General features: G+C 45.1%; 1 protein-coding gene across 1 annotated transcript in view; it reads left to right on the top strand.

The window, feature by feature from the left end:
* The first annotated feature begins 16,793 nt into the window (after positions 1–16,793).
* LOC143983036 (multidrug and toxin extrusion protein 2-like) overlaps positions 16,794–23,217 on the top strand; it is a 447,238-nt gene continuing 440,814 nt past the window's right edge. Inside the window, exon 1 of the mRNA XM_077482263.1 lies at positions 16,794–16,934. Within this exon, the coding sequence (XP_077338389.1) occupies positions 16,794–16,934 (141 nt within the window). The remainder of the gene's footprint in view (positions 16,935–23,217) is intronic.

The raw sequence follows: 23,217 nt of genomic DNA, 5'->3' as shown, positions 1-23,217 counted from the left end.
ACTTAATGCCCACAGGTACAGTCATTACGTCCCTCTTTCAACCCCACCACTATAGACGAATTTACTAAACTACTTGCTAACGTCCAGCTAACCACTTGCCCTCTGGATCCTGTTTCCTTGCAAATGCTATGTTCACCCTTTGGCTCTAGTCTACACTATCTAACCAACAGTTTCAATCTCTCCCTCTCTTCTGGCATCTTTCCTAACTCTCTAAAACATGCACTAGTCAGCCCCATACTTAAAAAGCCCTCATTGGACCCAACCAATCATAACAACTTACGCCCTATCTCCTTGCTCCCCTTTTTATCCAAACTCCTTGAATGTCTAATCTACAACCGACTGAGTGACCCCCTTGCTGAGAATAGCATCCTTAAACCCCTTCAGCCTGGATTTTTTCCCCAACACCCCACAGAAACTGCTCTCCTAAAACTAACAAATGATCTACTAACAGCCAAAACCAATGAACACTATTCTGTACTCCTTCTCCTGGACCTTTCTGCTGCCTTTGATATGGTCAACCACTCCCTCCTCCACAAAAACTCCATGCCTTTGGCCTCTGACTGTACTCTTCGCTGGTTCTCTACCTACTTATCAAACTGCACCTTTAGCGTTACTTACAATTCTACTTCCTCCTCTCCTCTTCCTTTCTCTGTTGGGGTTCCTGGGGATTCTGTTCTTGGACCTCTCCTATTTTCAATCTACACCCAAATCTATTTCATCAGCTCACTCCCTCTGTCTCCTCACGTATCACTAATTTACTAATAGATATATCAGTCTGGATGTCACACCACTTCCTCAAACTCAATCTATCCAAAACCAAACATATAATTTTCCTCCCCTACGTGCCCTTTTCACTGATCTCTCTGTCAAAAATCGATGGCACAACTATAAGCCCATCACCGCATGCCAAGGTTCTAGGTGTAGTCCTGGACTCTGAACTCTCCGTTAAGCCCTGCATCCAATCACTGTCCAAATCATGCTGCCTCAACCTCCGCAAAATCTCTAAAATATGCCCCTTTCTAACCAATGACACAACAAAGCTCTTAATTCGTGTCCTGGTCATCTCTCCCCTTGACTACTGCAACTAGCTTCTCATTGGCGAAGCACTACACGGTCCATCTCCCCTTCTGTCCATTATGAATGCTGCTGCCAGACTCATCCACCTTACCCATTGCTCTTTGTTTGCTACTCCTCTGTCAATCCCTCCACTATCTTCTGCTCATCCAAATACAATTCCAAATACTGACAAATACTTACAAAGCCATGCACAACTCTGCCCCCAACTACATCACTAGCCTAGTCTCAAAATACCAACCTAATCATTCTCTTAGTTCCTCTCAAGACCTCCTGCTCTCTAGCTCCCCCGTCACCTCCTCCCATGCTTGCCTCCATGACTTTTCCAAATCCTTTCCAATCCTATGGAACTCCTTACCCCAATATGTCAGATTATCACCTACTCTATTCGCTTTTAGACAATCCCTGAAAACCCTCCTCTTCAGAGAAGCCTATCCTACCCCCACCTAACAACTGTATGTCTATTTTCTCCATCAGCTCATCCCCCACAGTTATTACCTTTTTGTTTCGCTTGACCCTCCCTTCTAGATTGTAACCTCTAACGAGCAGGGCCCTCTGATCCCTCCTGTATTGAATTGTATTGTAACTGTACTGTCTGCCCTCATGTTGTAAAGTGCTGCGCAAATTGTGGGCACTCTATAAACCCTGTATTATAATAATAATAATAACAAAAACTTTTTACTGAAGAGTTGTTAGGGACTTTTCATTGGGAGCTGCAAGGTCACTATAGAGTCAAAACTAAAATAGAACCACTCTGTCAGGTAAAACGGTATCTAATTGCCTTTTTAATGGTCTTTGTGTTAAACACTTCTGTATTGCAGATCCCTGGCTGCTGCAGATAGTCAACATTTTTCATTCCTCTTTCCAATCTGGATGTTGTTCTACAGGATGTATGAGCTAGCAGGTAGAACCAGAGTGTGCAGTGGGGGTGTCGGTATTTTACACAGCAGACTTGTAGGATTACTGCAGCTGTTGAGAAATACAGTATTCAGAATGGGGGATTAGTTAAATGTTCCCACTGCAGAAAAGTGATTACCAAATTATTTTTCAGATAATCACATTAGACACAATTTACAAATGTGAGCTATAAAGATCACTTTGAGAATGACTTTTCAGGTGCAATTCTCTAGACGCAAGTACACAGTCATCTTTGACTTCACATATGCTAAACTCAAACAGGAATTTACAAACGTGCATTTCCACCCCTGTCTCTTGTACTGTCCAACACCATCCATTATATGTCTCCACATTGTCTGACTGAACTTGGTGTTGGTGCTAATTGCATATGACTCACGGTGTGAAGATACCATGGCTGAAAGGTACATAGTTACATAGTTAGTCAGGTTGAAAAAAAAGACACAAGTCCATCCAGTTCAACCACAAAAAAAATAAAAAATAAAATAATAATAATAATAATAATAATATCATACAATACCATATACCCAATTCTATACCCACAGTTGATCCAGAGGAAGGTGAGAAACCCAAGCAGAGCATGCCCCCTTGTCCTCTTTGTTGACTGTAAAGTAAATAACTCAACACTAAGTTCACTATATGGACCCCTTATATATTTGAACATGTTGATCTTATCCCCCCTTAATCTCCTCTTTTCAAGAGTGAATACATTCAGTTCCTCTAATCTTTCCTCATAGCTGAGCACCTCCATGCCTCTTATCAGTTTGGTTGCCCTTCTCTGCACTTTCTCCAGTTCCCCAATGTCCTTTTTGAGAACTGGTGCCCAAAACGGAACTGCATATTCCAGATGAGGTCTTACTAATGATTTGAAAAGGGGCAAAATGATATCTCTCTCTCTGGAATCCATACTTCTCTTAATACAAGACAGGACTTTGCTCGCTTTGGAAACCGCAGCTTGGCATTGCATGCTATTATTGAGCTTATGATCTACCAAAACCCCCAAATCCTTCTCCACTATGGATCCCCCCAGTTATACTCCCCCTAGTATGTATGATGCATGCATATTCTTAGCCCCCAAGTGCATAACTGTACATTTATCAACATTAAACCTCATCTGCCACATAGTCCCCCAATTAGACAGAGCATTGAGGTTGGCTTGCAAAGACAGAAATGTTACTTTTGATCCCAGATCCAATATAATTTATAAAGATATTAAAAAGTAAGGGTCCCAGCACTGAACCTTGGGGTACACCACTGATAACCTTAGACCATTCAGAGTAAGAATCATTAACCACTACTCTCTGAATTCTGTCTTTTAGCCAGTTTTCTATCCATTTACAAACTGATATTTCCAAACCTGTAGACTTTACCTTACACATGAGCCGTGTGTGCAGAACTGTATCGAACGCTTTTGCAAAATCCAAGTATACCATGTTCATAGCCACCCCTCTGTCCAAAGTTGTACTTACCTCCTCATAAAAAGAAATCAGGTTTGTCTGACAACTTCTGTCTTTCATGAATCCATGCTGTGTGTTGCTTAAAGTTTTTTTTCCTGCAAGAACTCATCTATGTGGTCTTTTATTAATCTCTCCATTATCTACTATAGAAGTTAAACTTACAGGTCTATAGTTACTTGGTAAAGACTTTGTTCCCTTTTTAAATATAGGCACCACATTGGCCCTGCACCAATCCAGTGGTACTATTCCTGTCATTAACGAGTCCCTAAAAATGAGATACAATGGCTTTGAAATTACAGAGCTCAATTCTTTTAGGATCCGTGGGTGGATGCCATCAGGTCCAGGTGCTTTATCCACCTTTATTCTGTGCAAATATTTCTGGACCATATCACTTTTGAGCCATTGTGGATTTGGGGCTGTGTCACTACCACCCCCATTATAGACATGAGCTCCCACATGCGCCTTTGTATACACAAATCTGAAGAAAATATTTAATAAATTAGCCTTCTCTTTGTCCGCAGTCACCCACTCTAGATTATTTTGTAAAGGGCTTACATGCTCAGACTTGACTTTTTTACTATTAATATATTTGAAGAATTTTTTGGGGTTTGTCCTACTATCTTTTGCAATCTGTCTTTCGTATTGAATTTTTGCATTCTTGAGCTTTGTTTTTTGTCTGTATCAAATGAAATCATGTTATGGTCACTGCTACCCAGATGTTCCTTTATCTGAACATTAGTAATACACTCTGAATGGTTTGAGATTACCAGGTCCAACAGAGCATCATTGCTAGTTGGGGCCTCAATAAACTGCACCATAAAATTGTCCTGCGATAGGTTTATACATTTTTGCCCTTTAACAGTCCCAGCAGTGCTATTACTCCAGTCAATTTCTGGGTAGTTAAAATCCCCCATTATTATCACTGGCCCAGCCCTTGTAGCCCTTTCTATCTGTGCAAGGAGCTGAGTCTCCACCTCCTCATTAACATTGGGTGGTCTATAACAAACTCCAATGATTAACTTTGAACTACGCACTTTTTATGCAGTTCCACCCATAATGCTTCAGACACATCACAACTCCATCCACCAGGTCCTCTTTCACACTCGCTTTGAGATCACTTCTCACATACAGGCAGACCCCTCCACCTTTCCTTTTTACTCTGCCTTTCCTAAAGAGTGCATAGCCAGGAATATTAATAGCCCAGTCATGTGAGGAATGAAGCCAAGTTTCAGCAATACCGATTACATCATAGCTTCCAGCTCACCTACTTTGCTTGTCAGACTTCTGGCATTGGTGAACAAACACTTTAATGCATTAATATATTTTGACTGCACACATATTATCCTCTTGGGTGTTCCGAGATTGCAACTAGGAATTGCTACTATACTTATCTTGGGTTTATGTGCTTTGGTTACCCTACCACTAATGCCCCTAATATTAACCTCTGAAATATGTTCCACGCTGACTATCTCTATCTCTGGACACCCCCCTCCCATCGCCTAGTTTAAAAACCCCTCTAACTTTTTGGCCATCCTTATTCCCAGCTGATCTGCACCCTCCTCATTTAGGTGCAGTCCGTCCCTTCTATAGTACCGGTTATCGTCTGAGAAGTCACCCCAGTCCTCCAGGAACCCAAACCCTCCCTTATTACACCAGCTATTCAGCCACTTGTTTACTTCCCTAATCTCCCTCTGCCTTTCTGGTGTGGCTCGATGTACCAGTAGTATTCCTGAGAATACTACCTAGAAGGTTCCTTTCCTCAATTTAGCTCCCAAGTCCCTAAAATCGTTCTTTAGGACTAGTGATGGCCGAACGGTTCGCCCGGCGGTCGTTTCGCGGCGAATTTCCGACATTCGCGGTCCGCACGTTCGAACGCCTTTTTCCGTCGTTCGCCGCGGCGGACTTACGTGTTTAATGTATACAAGAACTTTAACCTTTGGTGACACGTTTATCATGTGATACAGGACAGCCAATTGAGACATGACAGCACATGGACACTTGTACATTCCCCCTAACCTATAAATACACCCGATCCGGTGGCCATTTTACATTCTTTCTTCTGTTACGATAGGGACAGGTTCCTGTGTGGAGTAGGGAGAGATAAACCACTAGCTATTTGGTACACAAAAGTTCTTTTCAGGACTGGTATAGGTGTTAGGTGTTGATAGGTTTGCTGTGCTGCTGATTCTTGCAGCAGCCTGAGTGTCTTTTGTTAGTTTAGAGAAAGGGAAAGGACGGTGTATGCTACAGGGACAGCCAGATTAGTCTTTCATCATCATCATCATCATCATCATCATTAGCTGTTACTATCAAGGTCCACAAAAGAGCTGTTCCAGTAACCACTAATCGTTCTCTTTTTTTGCCAATTTGTATAGGGACAGGAAGGAAGCAGTGTTGTCAGGCAGTGAGGGTAATTTTAAAGACTTGCTGTTATTATTAGTTCCACAAAGGTTCTTTTCAGGACTGGTATCAGTGGTACAGTAATAGGCTTGTACATGTATAATATTCTTTCTTCCAAATATAGAAAGGATATTATACTTGACTGCTGCCCTTCTGCTGCAGTCTGCTAAACATTCACAACTCACTTGTTCCACAAAAGTTCTTATAAGGACTGGTAACTTGGTATAGGGTGCTACGGTACATAGGCTTGAGTGCGGTACAGTCTGCTGTTCTGTAAGGACCGCTATCGGTCCACAATAGATAGGGTTGACGTGCACCACTGCTGACCGCTGCCCTATACTGCAGCAGTCCTTCAGCGGTATAGGGACTGACGTACAGTCTGCTAATCACTAACACACAACCTGCTTGTTCCACAAAAGTTCTTATAAGGACTGGTAACTTGGTATAGGGTGCTACGGTACATAGGCTTGAGTGCGGTACAGTCTGCTGTTCTGTAAGGACCGCTATCGGTCCACAATAGATAGGGTTGACGTGCACCACTGCTGACCGCTGCCCTATACTGCAGCAGTCCTTCAGCGGTATAGGGACTGACGTACAGTCTGCTAAACACTAATACACAACCTGCTTGGTCCACAAAAGTTGTTATAAGGACTGGTAACTTGGTATAGGGTGCTACGGTACATAGGCTTGAGTGCGGTACAGTCTGCTGTTCTGTAAGGACCGCTATCGGTCCACAATAGATAGGGTTGACGTGCACCACTGCTGACCGCTGCCCTATACTGCAGCAGTCCTTCAGCGGTATAGGGACTGACGTACAGTCTGCTAATCACTAACACACAACCTGCTTGTTCCACAAAAGTTCTTATAAGGACTGGTAACTTGGTATAGGGTGCTACGGTACATAGGCTTGAGTGCGGTACAGTCTGCTGTTCTGTAAGGACCGCTATCGGTCCACAATAGATAGGGTTGACGTGCACCACTGCTGACCGCTGCCCTATACTGCAGCAGTCCTTCAGCGGTATAGGGACTGACGTACAGTCTGCTAAACACTAATACACAACCTGCTTGGTCCACAAAAGTTCTTATAAGGACTGGTAACTTGGTATAGGGTGCTACGGTACATAGGCTTGAGTGCGGTACAGTCTGCTGTTCTGTAAGGACCGCTATCGGTCCACAATAGATAGGGTTGACGTGCACCACTGCTGACCGCTCACCTATACTGCAGCAGTCCTTCAGCGGTATAGGGACTGACGTACAGTCTGCTAATCACTAACACACAACCTGCTTGTTCCACAAAAGTTCTTATAAGGACTGGTAACTTGGTATAGGGTGCTACGGTACATAGGCTTGAGTGCGGTACAGTCTGCTGTTCTGTAAGGACCGCTATCGGTCCACAATAGATAGGGTTGACGTGCACCACTGCTGACCGCTGCCCTATACTGCAGCAGTCCTTCAGCGGTATAGGGACTGACGTACAGTCTGCTAAACACTAATACACAACCTGCTTGGTCCACAAAAGTTCTTATAAGGACTGGTAACTTGGTATAGGGTGCTACGGTACATAGGCTTGAGTGCGGTACAGTCTGCTGTTCTGTAAGGACCGCTATCGGTCCACAATAGATAGGGTTGACGTGCACCACTGCTGACCGCTCACCTATACTGCAGCAGTCCTTCAGCGGTATAGGGACTGACGTACAGTCTGCTAAACACTAATACACAACCTGCTTGGTCCACAAAAGTTCTTATAAGGACTGGTAACTTGGTATAGGGTGCTACGGTACATAGGCTTGAGTGCGGTACAGTCTGCTGTTCTGTAAGGACCGCTATAGGTCCACAATAGATAGGGTTGACGTGCACCACTGCTGACCGCTCACCTATACTGCAGCAGTCCTTCAGCGGTATAGGGACTGACGTACAGTCTGCTAATCACTAACACACAACCTGCTTGTTCCACAAAAGTTCTTATAAGGACTGGTAACTTGGTATAGGGTGCTACGGTACATAGGCTTGAGTGCGGTACAGTCTGCTGTTCTGTAAGGACCGCTATCGGTCCACAATAGATAGGGTTGACGTGCACCACTGCTGACCGCTGCCCTATACTGCAGCAGTCCTTCAGCGGTATAGGGACTGACGTACAGTCTGCTAAACACTAATACACAACCTGCTTGGTCCACAAAAGTTCTTATAAGGACTGGTAACTTGGTATAGGGTGCTACGGTACATAGGCTTGAGTGCGGTACAGTCTGCTGTTCTGTAAGGACCGCTATCGGTCCACAATAGATAGGGTTGACGTGCACCACTGCTGACCGCTGCCCTATACTGCAGCAGTCCTTCAGCGGTATAGGGACTGACGTACAGTCTGCTAAACACTAATACACAACCTGCTTGGTCCACAAAAGTTCTTATAAGGACTGGTAACTTGGTATAGGGTGCTACGGTACATAGGCTTGAGTGCGGTACAGTCTGCTGTTCTGTAAGGACCGCTATCGGTCCACAATAGATAGGGTTGACGTGCACCACTGCTGACCGCTGCCCTATACTGCAGCAGTCCTTCATCGGTATAGGGACTAAGAGTTTTGTCACAGGGTCATTTAAAAAATGACAGGCAGAGGAAGAGGCAGGCCCTTCCGCAGGGGTGGTAGGGGTAGGGCAGGAGCAACAGGCTTGAGCCAAAGTGGGAAGTTGCAGAAGGTGCGTTCAATTACTTTAAAGGATGCACCAGACTTGGTTGAGTGGCTCGCTCAGCCTTACTCTTCTGCACCCTCCTCATCCTCTCGATCTGCACCCTCTTCTTCACTCTCTGCTATGTGCACCCCCAAAGACACTACCACCAACAACACGACCACCACCACCACCACCACATACCTTCCGCTTGAGTCACTGGAATTATTTTCCGATCCATATCAAGAGGACATTTCTGATGCGCAGCCACTCTTGGTATTGGATCAGGAAGAGGAGGTAGCAACAAGCGCTACTCAGCAGTCTGACGCCAGTACCCAGATCAGCCCAAGGAGGAGGTTGGTCCCCGGTGTTGCTGCCTACTCCGAGATCTCTACTTATAGCGGTGGGGAAGGTGACGTTGATGATGACGTGTCTAGTGATGTCACGTGGGTGCCCACAAGAGAGGAAGAGGAGGGGAGTTCAGAGGGAGATATGGACCAGCAGATAGGGAGGAGAAGCAGCAATGACTTACATTGCACAGCAGGGACAAAGCAGACTGCAAATGTATCAGGAGCGAGTCATCGACCATGTACGGTCACATCTGGCGCTCCCAGGACACCGGCACATGGCTCCGCAGTGTGGGCTTTTTTTAACGTGTCCGCTGCTGACAATAGCGTTGCCATCTGCAATCTTTGCAGTCAACGCGTTAGTCGCGGTAAGCCCAATACTCACCTAGGGACGACCGCCTTAAGAAGGCACATGAGCAGCCATCACCGAGCCCAGTGGGAGCAACGGAACACACAAAGCCACACTGCAGGCTCTCACCGTCCAGCCTCGTCTTCTACTTCTCCTTCTCCTCTCTCCTCACAATTGTCCTCCACTCCACCTTCCATCACGCCAAGCTCACATTTTTCTGCAAAAAGGCAGGCTTCCGTGGGCCTAATGTTTGAGCGTAAAAAAATGATGACGCCGGATAACCCTCTTGCCCAACGGTTGGCGGCTGGCTTGTCAGAACTCATAGCCCGCCAACTACTGCCATATAAACTGGTGGACTCGGAGGCCTTTCGCAAATTTGTGGCCATTGGAACACCACAATGGAAGGTCCCAGGAAGGAAGTATTTCTCAGAGAAGGGCATCCCAGAGCTATATGGCCATGTTCAGCGGCAAGTGAATGTATCTCTGGCACACAGTGTCGGTGCCAAGATACATCTGACCACAGACACGTGGTCTAGCAAACACGGGCAGGGAAGGTATATCAGTTTTACTGCCCACTGGGTGAACCTTCTGACGGCCGTCAAGCATGTAACCCGTGGCACCCGTGTAGATTTGGTTTTACCGCCACGGATTGCATGCAGGCCTGACTCTTCTTCTCCTCCTCCTACTCCATCCTCCTCCCTCTCCTCCTCAGCTGCCTCCTCCTTTTCCGCTGCTAGCGTCTCTTCCACTGCACCGCCCAAGCTCCCCAGAACCTATTCCACATGCCAGGTGAGACGTTGCCATGCCGTGCTGCGTCTGTTGTGCCTGGAAGCAAAGAGCCACACTGGCCCGGCACTCCTTTCAGCTTTGCGTTCACAGGCAGATGAGTGGCTAACACCGCTCAATTTGACAGTTGGTAAAGTGGTGTGTGACAACGGTGCCAATCTGCTTAGCGCATTGAAACAGGGCAAAATCACGCACGTGCCGTGCATGGCACACGTCTTAAACTTGGTCGTGCAGCGATTCCTTGTCAAATACCCTGGGGTCCAGGACATCTTGCGGCAGGCAAGGAAAATCTCGGCCCATTTCAGAAGATCTTACACGGCCATGGCTCGCCTTGCTGACATTCAGCGGCGACACCATCTGCCGGTCAGACGTCTTATTTGCGATTGCCCGACGCGATGGAACTCAACCTTCTATATGCTTGATAGGCTGCTCCAGCAGAAACGTGCAGTTAACGTCTACCTGTATGAACTCTGCGAAAGAAACGGTTCTGGGGAGCTGGGTTTTTTTTCACCGCGCCAGTGGCTGCTCATGCGCGACACATGCAGACTTCTGCGGCCATTTGAGGAGATCACCAAACTGGTCAGTCGCAGCCATGGCGCCATCAGTGACATGGTACCTTATGCCTTCTTTCTGGAGCGTGCATTGCGTCGTGTCATTGATCAGGCTGTGGAGGAGCAGGAGCGGGAAGATGAGGAAGTCGCAATGCTGGATGAATTCCCAGGGGGGGCTACTCTATCTGAGACAAGTCAACAACAGGAGTCTGATGAGGAGTCAGAGGAGGATGGTGCCGGGGCGGATGAGCAGGAGCAAGAAGAGCATGCTTTAAACCTTTCTGGGATCCCTGTTGTGCGAGGATGGGGAGAGGAGAATGAAGAGGACGACATTATCCTGGATGATGAGCAGGAGCCAGGCCACCACACCGCTTCCACTTTAGTGCAAATGGGGGCCTTCATGCTCCAGTGTTTTAATAGGGACCCCCGTATAAAAAGCATGAGGGTCAAGGACCAGTACTGGGTGGCAACGTACTTAGACCCCCGGTACAAACACAAAATGGCGGAAATGTTACCGCCGTCGCAGAGGGCTGTCAGAATGCAGCACTTCCAGGCCTTGCTTCGAGAAATGCTGCATTCTGCTTTTGCGTGCGCTGGCAGAGGAGCAATTCCCACTCCTAGAGAAGGATTTGCGGGTACCAATCCAACAGCGCCTGCAAGAAGAGGCCGGTTTGAAGATGTGTTGGTGACTTCGGATATGAGGTCATTCTTTCAGCCGACCCATCGACAGGTGTCATCCGGATCCAGCATCAGGGAACGCCTAGACCGTCAGGTGTCCGACTACATTGGGTTAACGGCCGATGTGGACGCTCTGAGGAGTGATGAACCCCTAGACTACTGGGTGGGCAGGCTTGACCTCTGGCCAGAGCTTGCCCAATTTGCAATCGAACTGTTGGCTTGCCCCTCATCCAGTGTCCTGTCCGAAAGGACGTTCAGCGCAGCAGGGGGGATTGTGACCGATAAGCGTACTCGCCTAGCTCACCACAGTGTTAACTACCTCACATTTCTAAAAATGAATGAGGCATGGATCTCGGAGGAATTCAACACATGTGACCAGTAGACCATGTATATGTCTATAAACTATTTTTTTAATCAAGCACACAGACCTTCTTAATTCATTTGGCTCACTTCCTTGACCCAAAAAAGCACACCGTACTATATGCCCCTACCCTCCTCTTTGAAGAGGTTGAGCGGTGTCATATTTCTACTGGGGCTGCTTATGATATCCCTGTGCTGTGCTGACTTCCTCCTGGGGGTTCTTATTATGAAGGGATCACACTATCCCTGTGCTGTGCTGACTTCCTCCTGGGGGTTCTTATTATGAGGGGATCACACCATCCCTGTGCTGTGCTGACTTCCTCCTGGGGCTGCTTACGGTGCTGCTGTCAGTGCTGTATGTCACGGTGCTGCTGTCAGCGCTGTATGTCACGGTGCTGCTGTCAGCGCTGTATGTCACGGTGCTGCTGTCAGCGCTGTATGTCACGGTGCTGCTGTCAGCGCTGTATGTCACGGTGCTGCTGTCAGCGCTGTATGTCACGGTGCTGCTGTCAGCGCTGTATGTCACGGTGCTGCTGTCAGCGCTGTATGTCACGGTGCTGCTGTCAGCGCTGTATGTCACGGTGCTGCTGTCAGCGCTGTATGTCACGGTGCTGCTGTCAGCGCTGTATGTCACGGTGCTGCTGTCAGTGCTCTGTATTACGGTGCTGCTGTCAGATGCCTCTATCACGGTGCATGTGTCATTCCGGTATGTCACGCTGCTGGTGATCATCTCCTGCACCCTCTTCTTTGCCTACCCTGGTCCCTGACCTTCCCTCTCCTCCATTGCCTTCATTAGCTCCATAGTCCTGAATTGTTAGAACAATTTCCCAAATAAAATAAAAATGCTTGTAGTTATCGATCCCAAATTCACCTCATACATGTATTATGTCATTGTCCAGATGGTGGGACTACGTTTTACCCCCTAATAATTACCACGTGGCCGCAAATTCGACATGAAGGTTTGCAAAGTTCGCCTCCCATTGAAGTCAATGGGGCCCGCGGCGAACGTTCGGTTTCGCGAACGTTTGGGTCCGTTCGCATTTCGCTTTCGCGAAACGTCCCGTCGGAAGTTCGTCCATCACTATTTAGGACACTCCACCTGCCTCTGATTTTCTCATTGGTGCCAACGTGCACCATGACAGCTGGGTCTTCCCCAGCCCCTCCCAGTAATCTGTCTACCAGATCCGTGATGTGCCGAACCCAAGCGCCCAGTAGAGAACATACAGTTCGGCGCTTCAGGTCTTTGTTATAGATTTCCCTCTCTGTCCTTCTAAGAATTGAGTCCCCTACAACCAGAATCTGTCTTTCCTTTCCCTTCGCTCCCCCCCCTCTACTCTCACTGGAGGAGTTAGAAGAGTCCCTCAGCTCCAGCAGTGCTGGTCCCTGACTGGGTTCACCAATGTCACTCAGTGGAGCATGCTTATGGGATGCTCCAGCCCTGGATCAGCCTCCCTGGCATGTCCCCCTCTACCCTTCCTGACTGTCACCCATCTACTATTTTCTAGTGCCTGCATCTCTTTGTCTCCACCCACCTCTGTGCTGGCCCCTGCCATGTACGTTCCTGGCTCTTCTTTAGTGTGGAGGGTCTTCTCAGTGCTGACAGTTGCTTCTCCAGGTTCAGAACCTGGGCTTCCTGGGAAACAATGTGCTTACATTTTGCACATCAGATCAGATGATCAAGGAATGCATACATGCCGCAAGATGTACACCGAGTCGCCTCTCCACACCCGACGAGCATCGTACCTATTAATTTAATGAGGATTAGAGATTATACCCAGTCCAAATTACCTAAACTAGCTTCCTGACACTAATACTCAACAAGACAATACACAGGTACTCGCAGACCAGTGTGCACCCACAATACACAAGTACTATTGATCCACACACACTACTCATAAAAACACTCAGGTACTCAAACTACACAGGTACTGTGACCCCTGTTATAAACTCCTGTTTTTAACTCACCACTTAGACTAGTTCCATTTGGACAGAGTTCCAGCAGACTCAAAGATGAGCAGGCTCACAATGAGTTTGACAAAAGGTTAAATAGGCCTCAAGCACCTGTGACCAATTAACCACTCCCCTTAATTAGTAGGCTGAAGGAAGAAAGGAAAAAAAATATGTTTAAAAAGGTGTTAAAAAGCTACAAGGAAAAGCCCCAAAAAGAACCTAAAAATGCAAACCAGCAATCGCCAGCATAAAAAAAGGCACTTGTCCATGTATGGGCTGCCGTAAATTTTCTGGTCTCCAAAAAACATGTTTTAAGCCTTCTGCCAACATGTTTGGTCTTTGGAACTGATATTGAAGGTGGTCCAATCTACTATGCTTACCCATACTTCATATTTTATGGTTTGCACAATCCAACCCAATAAAAAAGGTGCCTAGAAATGGCCTAAAGCTGATGATAAGCATTTTTATTTACAGTAGCCCTACAGTTTAGTGCCATGCAGGCAGTTGGATGCTGTAGAAATCTTCACTACATGGCTGCCTTGTCCACTTGCTAAGGCTGAACTTCCAGGGGTGAATAGCTTTTGACTCTGTGCTGAGCTGCTACCTTTCCTTCATTGAGAAATGTTCTTTGTTGCTTTCACTGCCTGTAACAGAACCTCTGAATTCGGTAGATATAAATAAAATGTAATTGTAAAGGCAGAAGTTTTTTTTTATCTTAATGTATTCTATGCATTCAAATAAAAGCCTTCTGCATGCAATAGCCCCCCTCAGCCCCCCTAATACTTACTTGAGCCCCATCTAACTCCAGCAATGTTGCAGGATTTTCTTGTCTGCCTGGGACTCCCCTCTTCATTGGCTGAGACAGTGCTGCGCCATTGGCTCCCGCTGCTGTCTATCAAAGTCAATCAGCCATTGAGGAGAGAAATGGGGTGGGCCGGGCCACAGCTCCATGACTGAGTGGACACAGGGAGCTGTTGCTCGGCTCAGGTGCCCCATAACAAGCTGCTTGCTGTGGGGGCACTCAACAGGAGGGAGGGGCCAGGAGCACAGAAGAGGGACCCGAGAAGTGGAGGATCTAGGCTGCTCTGTGCAAAACCACTACACAGAGCAGGTAAGTATAACATCTATTTTTATTTTATTTTTTATTTAAAAAATAACAAACATGAGACTTTACAATCACTTTAAGCAGCTGACATTTATAGGTGCATTTTTATTGTCTTTTATTTTCTTTAATAAATTGTTACACCTTGATGGAGGCACATACACATATATATGCATTAGGATCTGTATCCACTTTACCTAGTGTTCCTTACTACTCTCTTGGCTCTCTTATGTGTTCTGTTTAATGACGATTGGGTTCCAGTCAGCACAATAGCTTATTCTTTTTCTAAGGTAGGAAAGGTCTACCTGTATTTACTGTCTAGGTGTACCTCTGCTGAAGGCTAGCTATACAGGAAGATAATTCTGCTAGAAAAGGTTGTTTTACTATGTATAGTTTCTATTTTCTTTTCTTTTTTCCCCCAAATCTTTTATTTATCTCAAGAAACACATAAAAAAAAAAAGGGGAAAAAAAAAACAAAAACAAAACACATCTTCTAACAACAATTCAGGTACATCAAATTGACATAATTTGTCTTAATCATAACCTTCGAGATATCATAATATATATTACATAGTAGCCATTTCAATCCCTCTTAATGGACAACAGAGCTTCCCACATTGTTTCTCTATACATCAATGTCTGTTCTGTCATATTATAACCCGTTGCTGACAATATTCCTGTGTCTCAAACTTAATAAAGTAAAACAAAAACAAAACAAGACAAAACACAAAAAAAAAAAAAAAAAAAATGTATTTTAGGAGATGGTGGTAGTGAACGTGCTCCCCTTTAGTTGTTGCTAAGTTCAAAAGGAATATATATATATGTATGTATATATATTCTATTTTCTGCCTCTGCTGTTGTAAATGACAATAAAAGTAGACAATAATATCCTAAACTAGTATCCTTAAAGAGGGATTCCACCTACAAAAAAAATATTAAAAGCCAGCAGCTATAAATACTACAGCTGCTGACTTTTAATAAATGGACACTCATCTGTCCCGGGGTCCAACGATGCCGAGGCCGATCGATCGCTCGGCTCTCGGCTGCTGCCGCCACCACCATTCTAGATGAGGGAATCAGGAAGTGAAGCGAATCGGCTTCACTTCCCGGTTCCCTACTGCGCATGCGCGAGTCGCGCAGCGCAATAGGAATTGTCCGCGCTGTCTCTGAGACCCGTGTGTGTCCCAGCAGACAGCACGGCAGGACAGGAAGAGGCATAGACTCCCACGGGAGTCAATGCCCGGAAGTGGGTGTAAATCCCTTTCTTTGACAGGTATCTCCACGCCCCTCCCCCCTGAAAGGTGCCAATTGTGACACCGGAGGGGGGAGGGTTCTGATCAGCGGAAGTTCCACTTTAGGGTGGAACCCCGCTTTAACTTCAGATACATTTAGGTTGATCTGGATTTAAAATTGCAAAAATTTATTTTCTATTCGTATAATAACATTTCTATAAGAAGCCTAATTTCCATGTTTCATTAGGTATATATCGGTGATACAAATGTCTTGTGCACAAAAGCTCAGTAGTTTGGTGAATGACATTTGATATTCCTAAAACTGAGAGAAGAACATTTTGCTTCACAGAAAAAGCAAATTGCCTTAGGTCACTTTTAGAAAATGGATAATAAAAAAAAAAGGGCCCACTACTATGACCAAATAGTTTTTCGGCAACGATTAACATATTCTTCTGTTAAGGTGCTGTAACATCTTGGGGTAAAAATATAACACCAATGTTAGCCATCTAGTTGTAATTCCATGTGTCAGCTCCGTGCATTAGTAGATCAGAAGAAGAATAGTGTGCTAGAAGGTCTTTTTTTTTTTAGTTTTTTAGTTTTTTTTACAAATTTTCAGTTTTAACTAAGAAAATATAAATTTTTTAACAATGCATCCATGCCTAGATAAAAATGTAGTTGCCCATCAACTGCTTTATATCTTTTCCTTAGAGAGATCACTGATATGCATTTCTTGATGATCAGGTTACCATGTGTTCTCCTCCCATTGAGTGTAATCTGTGAACTATGCAGAAGAATTCCCTAACACTTCATCTCTCCAGGCTAAGCCTTATCAAATGCTCAGTGTGTCAGTACACAGTTCACCTTTGACTAGATTCTTTAGTGTAAGAGATCTACAACATCTTAAATCTATCAGTGAGAATATCCAAAAACTATGACAAGACACAAAGAGGAAGCCAAGGAGACCTCTCCTCTATCAGACAAACCTCGTGGAATTAACAGATTGTTTCGCCAACTGGTACCTTATGGATTCTGTAATGAAGCAAAGGCGCAGTTTGGTATGGCCATACCTGTGGTAAGACACGACATCAAATAATGTAGTTTTACTGCTTGTTGTATTCATATTGGGCGGCACAGTGGTGTAGTGGTTAGCACTCTCACCTAGCAGTAATAAGGGTTGTTGGTTCAAATCCCAACCACAACACTACCTGCCTGGAGTTTGCATGTTCTCCCTGTGCCTGTGTGGGTTTCCGCTGGGTACTCCAGTTTCCTCCCACAATCCAAAGACATGCAGGTAGGTTAATTGGCTTCTGTCCAAAATTGGCCCCAGTATATGAATGGGGACCTTGGATTGTGGGCGCCTTGAAGGTAGGGACCAATGTGAGTGTGCAATGTACAGTGATAGGGACAATTGTAGACACTTACTCAGGTTGAACTGGATGGACTGGTGTCTTTATTCAACCTTACTAACTATGAACTATGAAACTATATTGTCAAGGGTGCCATTTTCCATAAAACATGCTCATTTTAAAGGCTTATATGCAAGTTATTGTCATAAAAAGTGTTTGGGGACCCGGGTCCTGCCCCAGGGGACATGGATCAATGCAAACAAAAAAGTTTTAAAAACTGACTTTTTTGGGGATCAGCGATTTTATTAATGCTTAAAGTGAAACAATAAAAATGAAAATTTCCTTTAAATCTTGTGCCTAAGGGGAGTCTACAGTATGCCTGTAAATTGGTCCAGTTTTCCCATGTTTAGAACAGTACCACAGCTCAATGACCAGGCCATTTTTTGCGATATGGCACTGCGTCGCTTTAACTGACAATTGCGCGGCCGTGCGATACTGCACCCAAACAAAATTGATGTCCTTTTTTTTCCCCACAAATAGAGCTTTATATTGGTGGTATTTGACCATATCTGCGTTTTTAATTTTTTGCACTATAAACAAAAAAAGCACCAATTTTGAAAAAAACAACAATATTTTAAATTTTTTGCTGTGATAGCCCCAAATTTATTTTATTTTTTTAAAAAGCTAGGTTTTTTTCCTCAGCGACATTATGGCGAACACATCAGACACTTTTGACACATTTTTGGGTCGATTGACAATTATACAGTGATCAGTGCTATAAAAATGCACTGATTATTGTATAAATGTCACTGGCAGGGAAGCGGTTAACACTAGAGGGTGATCAAGGGAACTGTGGGGATGGGACTGACTATAGGAGATGAGATTCCCAGCTTATAGGAACTCACCGTCTCTCATTTCCTCACAGAACTGGGATGTGTGTATGTTTACACACACATGTTCCTGATCTGTCTCTTGTGCCCGCGATCGTACCAGTGATCACAAGCATCGGCACCCCCTGCTATCCCACTTAAAAGGGGCCGACGTATAGCTGCAACGGTTTGTGTGATCGTGCTGACCTGCTGCAGTATAATGACAGTGGCTGGTCAGCAAGTGGTTAAAATGAGCACTTTTGGTTTTACATCTTAGTATCCCATAGACTTTACCGGGGTTCCACGGCTTTTGATTTTGCCGCGGACACCTCATAATGTGCGTTGTTTAATGTCTGAACAACCAAAGTTTGGCCGGAACATATGCTCAGGCGAAATGTGCACCAATCCCTATGTAGGAGCAATTCACATGTAGCAGCTCTGTGGCTTACAGGTTAGAACCTCTGTTTAGCATCCATGAAGGTCTGGGTTTGAATCCCAAACATCCCACTTCACATTTGTCTCATCCTCCTATGTTGTCAAACATAACTACTGACTCAGATCCTAAAATTATGTCTAAATGTAGTATTTATGAATAGGAGGGTTCCACCACCATTGTAAATCTTGCCAGATACACTATCTAGCCAAAAGTATTGGGACAACTGCCTTTACACACACATGAACTTTAAAGGCAGACCAGTATTAGTCCGTAGGGTTAAAATTTGATTTAGCCCACCCTTTGAACCTATAACAGCTTTTGGGAAGGCTATCCACAAGGTTTAGTGTGTCTATGGGTATGTTTGAACATTCTTCCAGAAGCGCATTTGCGAGATATGGCACTGATGTTGGATGAGAAGGCCTGGCTCGCAGTCTCCAATTAAGCCAAAAGGTGTTCTATCGGGTTGAGGTCAGGACTCTGTGCTGGCCAGTCACGGTCCTCCACCCCAAACTCCCTCATCCATGTATTTATGGGCGTTAATTTATGCACTGGTGTGCAGTCATGTTGGAACAGGAAGAGGCCATCCCCAAATTGTTACCACAAATTTGGGAGCATGAAACTCTCCAAAATGTCTTGGTATGCTAATGCCTTAAGGAGTTCCCTTCGCTGGAACTTAGAGGCCAAGAACAATCCCTGGAAAAACAATCCCACACCATAATCCCCCCTCCACCAAATGATTTGGACCAGTGCACAAAGCAAGGTCCATAAAGACATGGATGAGCGAGTTTGGGGTGGAGGATCTTGACTGGCCTGCACAGAGTCCTGACCTCAACACAACAGAACACCTTGGGGACATTTCTTATCAAACTCCCTTAAATTTGCCTTCAAATATCATTATATGTATAGAAATACAAATTCGCATATCTGAAAATAAAAATTTCTAATCGTGGTTGTGATCAAATGAGCGTGGTTTCACCTTCTGACCTGGAAATGAGTCATTGTAATCACCTGGAATTTCCTGTGCTGGTCAAGATCTCCATCTAAGTGGACATGGCGAGGTCCCTCTTTAGTGAAGAGAAGGCACTGCTTATTTGCCGGGTAAATGTAGGATATGTACTTGTGCTTACTTAATGTGGGGGTGGATGTGGTAGTTAGATTTGGTGTGGGTGGGGTTCATTGATTTGTTTATTTGGCATTACCACACATTTTCTTCTGACCCATGTGCACACATCACTCACTGCATTTGTTCAGCTGATGTAAATCAGTAAGTACTAAGCAAATTTAATTGAGAGTTCCTTTCTATTAAATATATATATTAGGGATGAGCTCAGGCGTGTTCGCATACACCACATGCAGAGCCCGCCAGGAAGTCGGCGCAGCGCTGCGCTAATCACAGGCAGTGAGACATTGCCCCACTGCCTGTGATTAGCGCAGCGCTGCGCCGACTTCCTGGTGGGCTCTGTATGTGGTGTATGCGAACACGCCTGAGCTCATCCCTAATAAATATAAATAAATAAATAAATTATATATATATATATATATATATATATATATATATATATATATATATATATATATATATATATATATATATGTGTATTGAAAGGCTTGTGATTTTGCCTGTGTAATCTTGAGGTCTATGGATGCAGGAGTTGCAAGACAAGTTGCACAAGTGTAAAAGGGGGCTAAGGGCCAGTTCACACTCCTGTGCTGTCCAACATCAGGTGTCATTTACCTGGCACTGCAGTGCAAATCACATGCGATATCTGTGTGATGCGAACTCAGCCATACAGATTGTATTGGTGAATTTGCATCGCATCTGGTCCAGGACTTGCACAGGACCCTTTTTTTGGTCTGCAGCAGAATCGATTGCATAGGTGTTCACACTAGGGTTGCCACCTTTTCTTCAAGCCAAACCCAAACATTTTAATAGTAATGTGACATGCTATGCAGTGCACGCCTTGGCGAACATTTAGGTGTGTCCAAATTGTATTAACAGTGTGGAGGGCTTATAGTGGCATGTTTAACCCTTTCATGACTAAGCCTATTTTTGGAATTTGGTGTTTACAAGTTAAAATCCATATTTTTTGCTAGAAAATTACTTGGAACCCCCAAACATTATATATATTTTTTTAGCAGAGGCTCTAGAGAATAAAACGGCGATTGTTGCAATATTTTATGTCACACGGTATTTGCGCAGTGGTGTTTTAAACGCAACTTTTTGGGAAAAGGGACACTTTCATGAATAAAAAAAAAACAAAACAGTAAAATTAGCCCAATTTTTTTGCGTAATGTGAAAGATAATGTTACGCCGAGTAAATAGATACCAAACATGTCACACTTAATAATTGCGCGCACTTGTAGATTGACGACAAAGTACGGTACCTAAAAATCTCAATAGGCGACGCTTTAACATTTTTTTACGGTTACCAGGTTAGCGTTACAGAGGAGGTCTACTGCTAGAATTATTGCTCTCGCTCTGACGATCGCGGCGATACCTCACATGTGTGATTTGAACACCGTTTACATACGCGGGCGCGACTTCCGTATGCGTTTTCTTTGCTTCGCGAGCTCGTGGGGACGGCGGGCGCTTTGAAAAATTTTTTTTTATTTTTTTTATTTATTTTATTTATTTTAAAATGACTAAATTGTTTTAAAAAAATACAATAAAATTTGATCACTTTTATTGCTGTCACAAGGAATGTAAACATCCCTTGTGACAGTAATAGGTGGTGACAGGTCCTCTTTATGGAGGGATCGGGGGTCTAAAAGACCCCCCCACCCCTCCTTTACACTTCAATGTATTCAGATCGCCGAAAACGGCGATTCTGAATACCGGATATTTTTTTTAAACCGGCGCCATTGGCAGCCGAGTAAACGGGAAGTCATGACGTCGCTTCCGTGTTTACGATGAGGAGACTGGAACGAAGCCGATTACGGCTTCGTTCCAGTTCCTCCCCAGCAGCCAGAGCCGACGTATACCCCCCGGAAGCCGAGTATGCAGATCTACGTACGCTCGGCGGGAAGGGGTTAAATAAAACAAAAGCATTTTACACTGTACACTGTAATTATATGAAAAGTGGACAGTGGATGGTAGAAGTAGAGTAGTGGACGGCACCAGTATGAGAGTGGACACGATTGAAAACCTGGACTGTCTGGGTGAATCTCCGACAGGTGGCAACCCTAACTACTGATCGCTTAACCCATTCCAGTTAATCAAATGTAATGAGGAAGTGATATAACATCTTCTGCCTGTCAAATGCCTTCTGAAAAGCAATCCAAATGTGGATTGCTCTTCAGAGGGCCCTACATGTGTAAATGAGCCCTACGTCTTTTCAGCCATTCCAGTATTTTCTGTCAATTCAGTAGATAACTGGGCACAGTAACAGGACTATTAATGTTTACTTTGGGAAATTTCTGAGTAACCTCATGGTTTGCAGCAATTAGAAAAAAAAAACTTCTCTGGGCCCCGTCTACTTAGCTGGGGAAGGAACAGGACTATTTAGGGCCCTTTCACACTACTCTGCAGCAAAATCTACAAGCAGCAAGATTCTTCTGTGTTTCCTGTGCGTTCTGGTGCGTTTTTGGGTTGCCTGTACCTGTGAAAAATAGACATGTGACTCAAAAACCCACCAAAAACTTGAATGGAAAGCTGCATTTTTTATGTGGTTTTTCAACACCGCACCAAATATGCAGCATGCAGGACTTTTCAAAAGGGGCCTTAGGCTACTTTCACAGTGGTGATTAGAGCTGGTGCGAATTGTAACAGCTCCTGATGTGGCTCTCAGCAGCTAGGTGTGGCTGCTGGCCCCCTTCACTTTATTGACATTTTGCCAGTCCGGTGTCCAGCAGCGATCAGCACAGGTAATCATTGGCTATTCAGAGAGGAACGAATAGCTGTGGCCCCTGGTAAAATGTCATTATAGTGAAGGAGGCCTGCTGCCGCACCTACTCGCTAACAGCTGCCACAGGAATCTCTAATACCTGCTGCTACTATTCATACCAGCCCTAATCGCCAAGGTGAATGTAGCCATCAGATGTTAGTGCTTTGCCTTCCTTACTAATTTACAGCACATTACTGGAGGTGGACTTTAAGAAAATTAGGGCAGGGAGGAAAAGAAGCTGGAGTTGGGATTTTTGGGGGTGGGGGGGGGGGGGGAGGGTGCAAACAAACTGAAAAAAACAAAAAACCCATCAATTGCAGCCACTGTGCCCATCCCGCGCAGCCACAGTGCCCATCAAGCGCAGCCACCATGCCCATCAAGTGCAGCCTTGGTACCCATCAAGCGCAGCCACTGTGCCATCAAACACAACCACTGTAGCCATAAATTTCCACCCCTGTGCCATCAAACGCAGCTACTGTACCTATCAATTGCTGCCAGTGTGCTCATCAATTGCTGCCACTGTGCTCCATCAGTTGCTGCCTCTGTGTCCCATCAATTGCTGCCAGTGTGCCCATCAATTGCTGCTACTTGTCCATCAATTGCCGCTACTGTGCCATCAATTGCCGCTACTGGGCCCCATCAATTGCTGTCAGTGTTCCCCACGCACTTACCTGTCTTGGCTTACGGAGATGTCCATGCTCCCTCCGAGTCCTCGATGTCTTCTCCCGTCCTCCTCCTGTCCTCTGCTATGATTGGCGCCTGTTCACAGCTCACAGCTGTTCCAGTTCACACTGGAGGCGGCTGAGGATCACAGAGGAAT

Source organism: Lithobates pipiens, unplaced genomic scaffold (genome assembly GCF_037356315.1).
Source record: "Lithobates pipiens isolate NorthernLeopardFrog02 unplaced genomic scaffold, aLitPip1_a1.2 Scaffold_16, whole genome shotgun sequence".
In the NCBI taxonomy this organism is placed as follows: Eukaryota; Metazoa; Chordata; class Amphibia; order Anura; family Ranidae; genus Lithobates; species Lithobates pipiens.
This window is presented reverse-complemented; position numbering and strand designations above follow the sequence as displayed.